Genomic DNA, 6,106 nt, shown 5'->3' on the forward strand with positions numbered 1-6,106 from the left:
ATAACAAATTTTCACTGTGTATACAATTTAATCTGATACAATTTAATTTCCCTCCTTTACACCTATAAGTTCATTGGTATCAATTCTCCAGAATTAGGAAATTGGTTAATTAATTTAGACTGATCTCTAATCTCTTTTATTCTTCACAATATTAAAAAAACAACAACATGACAACATATATTTTTCTTCAGTTTCTTTAGAATTTGATGTTGCTTTACTTTCACTTTACTTTCACATTCATTGTGTTTAGGTAACATCTGGAACATGATTTACTTTGTAAAAAGTGATGTGAATATCAACGTAACTACAAGTTTTTCTGAAGGTGGAATATCCGGTTGTCAGTCTCCAGTTGTTAATTCAAAGGTCGATGTAGCATCACAAACCACAGAAGAAAATGATAAATGTTCGAACTACTATCGAAGCAACCTGATTGATATTTGGAACAACCTGCCAATTGCAAAGGTATTTTCTTACTTTGAGTTTATTTCGAGCATTGGGCCTCACGGAGGCAACGACCAAGTCCTTTGGCATTTTATCATACTTGAGAAGAAGACCCATCAAGCTGAGTAAAATCACTGTCATAGCAGATGCTGGTGTCACGCAAATGGCACCCATGCTGGTGGCATGCAAAAGCACCCATTACACTCTCAGAGTGGTTGGTGTTAGGAAGAGCATCTTGCTGTAGAAAACCATGCCAAATCAGATTGGAGTCTGGTGCAGCCTTCCAGCTTACCAGCCCCGGTCAAACCGTCCAACCCATTCCAGCATGGACAATGGATGTTAAAGGATGATGATAATGATGATGATGAAATGAATGAAATTTACAAGTTTGGTGCTGCAAAGAGAAAGCTTTGAATGTTTTTTTTTGTTTCTTTTCAGGGACAGAATGAGTTACAATCTGTCTTTTAGGAGAATATAGGACTTCATTGTCTAATGTCTCATTTACTGGGGCTTGTGCCTTCGGAGAGTAACTTCCTAGATGCAATCCCATGGTCATTCATGACCGAAGGGGTTCTTACCTTTTACCCTATGCACATGCAATGATGTTGAAAGGGGAGACAGGTATGCATAGGCTGGTCTTCCATAAACAACCTTCCTTGGACTTGTGCCTCAGAGGGGAACTTTCTTGGTGCAATCCCATGGTCATTCATGACCGAAGGGGGGATCTTTTTTTTAACTTCAAGTTCCACAATTAAGAATGTCCAATTTCATGTTTCTCAGACTTTCTAAGTTCTCATGATATAAACTGCTGCAGGCCTTGGAAACAATTCAAACTTTGTACGAGTCCATACCTCATAGAATTCAAGCTGTAATTACTGCCAAAAGCAGTCCTACCTGATATTAAAATAAATTTGTTTGAAATTTTAATGTGTTTCCATTATTTTGTCCAACCTCCGTATATATTGTAAATTGTATTTGTTTTTCTATTTACCACATTTTGCAGGTAAAACTGGTTATAAAGAAAGATTCAGAAGTGGCTGTGTCGTTAGTATTTGATGGACGTGATTCAACAAAGCAGTCCTGGTTTGATGTCAGTAAAATTGTCGACAGTCCATGGCCTTTTGAGGCTAACAACACAAGACTCCAATTTGCTATGAATAAGTATGTTCAATATTTAACTTTTGTCTCTTAGTTAAGTCTTCCTTTTTTTATTATAATTCTATTAATGGCTGGTAGGGACACCATATTTCATTTAGCAACCAAAATATATTACCAAGTATACTAAAGGTTTATAAGTCAATATTGTGTCCTGCCTGGGTTAGCAGTGCAATTCAATCACTTTTTAATGTTATCTTTACAGATTTTTTATGGAAATTAGAGCCAGCATTCAAAGTCATAATGTTTCATCAAAGATAGAAAAATAGGTTCCTGCTGCCAGGAATTTGATTAATATGTAAAATTGGTGTATTCTTTTAAGATACACCATTAAATTTAATTGTTATTTGAGCAATGTGTTCGTGGATGGTTAATGGGTTGGATGTGGAACTGAAGAAACAGCAATAACTCCTGAAATGTGCATATACACCTAATACCTATTTTTTTCTATCTTCGATCACATTACTTGTTTCAGTGATTGGACTGTGGCTATGCTGGGGCACTGCCTTGAAGGGTTTTAGTTGAACAAATCCACCCCAGTACTTATTTTTTAAGCTTGATACTTATTCTAGAAACCCAGCAGAACTAAAAAGAAGACCTGTCAAAAGGATAGATGAACCTAGGTCCAACGACTGTCTATCAAAAGCATGGAACCTCAGGGATTCCAGGTTGGAGTCTGGTATACCGGAAGATTTCTGGGAGAGAGCTACCTCTTAGCCTTTGTTAAAACATGTCTCAAGGAGAAAGTCACTTTGATATAAAACCAGAATGGCATTGAACATTTTGGAGACCTGCTGCTTGTGCTTGAGATCATGGAACTCCCACATTCCTGAGCCTGTGACCCACATTGGCACTGAATCTTGCACTGGTTTGTCTCTGGATCATGTCAGTAGGGTCGAGCTGATCTGTGAGGTGGCGCTTGTGACAGAACCACATATAAATACCTGTACTGGTGCCATGTAAAAGCACTGATGCTGGTGCCACATAAAAAGCACCCAGTACACTCTGTGAAGTATTTGGCATTAGGAAGGGCTTCCAGCTGTAGAAACCAGGCCAAAATAAACAATTGGAATTTGGCCAGCTCCTAGCAAACCGTCCAACCCATGCCAGCATGGAAAAAGATACTAAATTATGATGATGATGATGGTAATTTATGCTTGCATTTTCTATAAACCGTTTCTCTTTAAATTCTAGGTTCACATTTGTTTATGCAATAAAGAAAGAGGAAAAAGCATTTTGGATGACTATATCAACTATACATCAAGATCTTAAATTACTTTCACCAGTTATTCTGTTTTCAAACACAACAACATTTTCCTATTCTACTGATGGTAATGGCAGTCTTTTACTCCATTTATATAAGAATGACCTCTGTAAATATGTGTGTGTTTGTATGTGTGCTTGTGCGCGTGCACGTGTGTGTGTGTGTGTGCGTAGGTGTGTGTGTGTCCATGTCCATGTGGATGTACTTGCATATCTCAGCACACGCATGTGTTTATGAAAGACCATGGCCTTTGTGTATAATATTTACAATATTTTGTGTATAGTATCTGCATTCTAGTTATGGCCCTTTGAGATTGTAAATCCTGAAGCAACATTTTCAGCTGTTTTATCTCCTGATAATTGTAATTTTGACATTTTGCAGTTCTATTCTGTTCTTATATCAATGATTTTGACTAGCGACTGAGACCTTTGGCGATATGCTGTGCTTGAGAAGACCCAGCAAGCCAAATGAGATCATACCCGTGGCTGATGCCAGTGTCGCGTAACCGGCCCATTTCAAAGTTCCTTTCAGTCATCGGACAATATGCGGTGCTTGAGAAGACTAATTGAGTCAAGTGAATTTGTTGTCGGGGCCAAAGCTAGTGCTTCCTGACCGGCACCTGTGCTGGTGGCACGTAAAAGCACCCACTACACTCTCAGAGTGGTTGGCATTAGGAAGGGCATCCAGCTGTAGAAACCTTGCCAGATCAGATTGGAGCCTGGTGCAGTCTCCTGGATAGCCAGTCCTCAGTCAAACCGTCCAACCCATGCCAGCATGGCACTAAGCACATTTGGATAGTGCTTTTTTACGTGCCACCAGCATGGTAGCCAAACAGTGGCCCTGGCATCGGGTGCTTTTTACATGCCACCAGCATGAGAGCCAGTCAGACGGTCCTGGCATATGTGTGTACATATGTGCATCTGTCCCTTTGCTGTTTGATAGCTGATGTTGGTTTGTTTATGTCCTTGTAACTCAGTGGCTTGATAAAAGAGATGACTAAACTAATTACTGTAGGCACAAGGTCCTTTTCTTATTGAAAGGATAAAAGACAAATCCAGCCTCAGGAGGATTTGAAACCAGAACATAAAAAGCTGGAAGAAATGCCGTCAAGCATTTCATCTGGCACCATAATGATCCTGCCAATGTCAGCAAGCAGTGAGAAATAACAGATTAAGCTGCATTTGTTAAAACCAGATCATCCCTGCTTGGAGAGATCTACGGTTCCAGTCATGACCATCTGGCTTTTTTATGTACTCAGTATATTCATAAACGAATGTGTAGTTTCCTATTTTTTTAAAATTTCCTTAGACAGTAGAGTGTAATGTAAGAGAATTAACTGCTACTTCTAGCAGATCAAGTGACCATAGAGAAGTTCCCCCATCATTGTCTTGGAAGGAGATACTATTGCAGTGATGTCACGCATGAATGAAAATTTAACTGAGTTGTATAGCAATTTATATAAAGTGTTATTGATAACAACTTCTTAATTTTGCAGGAATTCTAGGAGACTCCCTTACTATTTATGTCAGCTTTGAAAAACAGCCAGCCTCAACCTCAGATAAATCAGAAACTGTAGACAGAGAAAGATCATCAGTGAAGTCAAAATAGGATGATTGAAGAGTATGGCCACCGCCAAGCTGAGATAAAACAAATTATCTACGCCAGTGTTTCTCAACCAGTTTTTATTTATGAACCCCTTTGGGTACTTTTTTTACTCTGGTGGACCCCACTGCCCCATAGCCATTTGATGCTTAGAAACAAGTTTTACAGTGATTTTTTTCAAAATTCCTATTTGGTTTTCACCCATTCACTTGCGTAGGTTAGCATTAGCACTCTCTGACAGAACACGTTTCAGTGACCGGAAACAAGTTAACCCTTTCGTTACCAACCTACCTGAAACTGCTTCTGGCTCTGAGTACAAATGTCTTGTTTTCATAAGTTCTGAATTAAAATCTTCCACCAGACCTTAATCACAATTTATGTTCCTAACACTAGCTGAATGATAACTAAGTTATTTTACTAAATTATTTGTTATATTTAAAAGTAATTGAAAAAAAGAAAAAAACACATACAGAGCCTCTTAAAATAAATACTGTAATGAAAGGGTTAATCTATGTAAAAGAAATCTGTTTCTTGCAATAAAGACATCATGTGAAATGAAATTTTTTTATGAATCCTTAAAATACTACTGTAGATCCCCAATTTACTGCTTATAGGGTCCCTGGTTGAGAACCACTGATCTAGGCACTTTATAATCTGCAGGTTCCTCAAAATCGTTATGCTTTCTCCAAACATTCTGGTGTAATTTTTTTTTTTTATTAAGAGGTCGCCAAACCTTGTGTAACTTAAAACCTTTTCACTAAACCTAAATCTTGCACTGACACAACCCATGCAAACATGGGTTTTGCTCTTCTTTTCAATAAAATTTATTGAATTTTTTAATGCTTTCTCAGTGTTTGTTGACTGATTAAATATTGATTGTTGTCTGGAATTTTAATTTTGCTGTTTTGAATAAATATTTGGTAATCAAACCTCTTAGTACTTAAACTGGTTGTATTAGGGAGATAAATGATATCTCATCATCAGAGATGAGTTAAGAGAGTTTCACTTGAAGGAATTAGTAGAGTTCATTATATAAGACATTTCCTTTTTCCTCCCCTAATCCTTTTGATAACCACCCATGAACAAAGCTGGAAAACTATAGGACTACACTAATTTCATCTGTTAATTACAGACTCGTCAACAGTGTCCACCCCCATTGCTCAGTTGGTTCAGCTAAAACCATCTGTCAATTTATATATTTACCATGTAAATTCATGGCTGATTTAGTGAAATGCTAATGTGTATACTAAAAATGAATATAAGCTGCTTATAGTAATATATATATATATGTATATATATATATATATACATACACACACACATATATATGTGTGTGTGTGAGAATGAATGGACAAACAAAAGAAAAAAAGACACTCGACATATTTAGTAGGAGTTATGTTATTATTTAAAACAGTTTGATTCAGTTCCATGTGACTTAAAGTTTCGCAGGCTCCTGACAGAAACACAGCTCATTCAGGCTCAGATTATTTAGCACCTTCATCCCTCAAAGGGATGAAATCACTAAATATATAATTTTTATCCAAATCCTGAAGGCACCCTTTTTCTTAATATATATAAAATCTGCACACCACTTCAAACAATCTTTAAACACATGGACATGGATATATAGGCACACTCACACAT

The 6,106-nt window shown here is 37.3% G+C and overlaps 1 protein-coding gene across 1 annotated transcript in view; it reads left to right on the forward strand.

The window, feature by feature from the left end:
• The window catches only part of LOC106874130 (uncharacterized), an 8,988-nt gene extending 2,901 nt beyond the window's left edge, over positions 1-6,087 (forward strand). Inside the window, exons 3-6 of the mRNA XM_014921743.2 lie at positions 251-462; positions 1,445-1,602; positions 2,791-2,927; positions 4,356-6,087. Of these exons, the coding sequence (XP_014777229.1) occupies positions 251-462; positions 1,445-1,602; positions 2,791-2,927; positions 4,356-4,468 (620 nt within the window). The 3' untranslated portion in view covers positions 4,469-6,087. The remainder of the gene's footprint in view (positions 1-250; positions 463-1,444; positions 1,603-2,790; positions 2,928-4,355) is intronic.
• The last annotated feature ends 19 nt before the right edge of the window (positions 6,088-6,106 follow it).

This window comes from Octopus bimaculoides, chromosome 7 (assembly GCF_001194135.2).
Source record: "Octopus bimaculoides isolate UCB-OBI-ISO-001 chromosome 7, ASM119413v2, whole genome shotgun sequence".
NCBI lineage: Eukaryota > Metazoa > Mollusca > Cephalopoda > Octopoda > Octopodidae > Octopus > Octopus bimaculoides.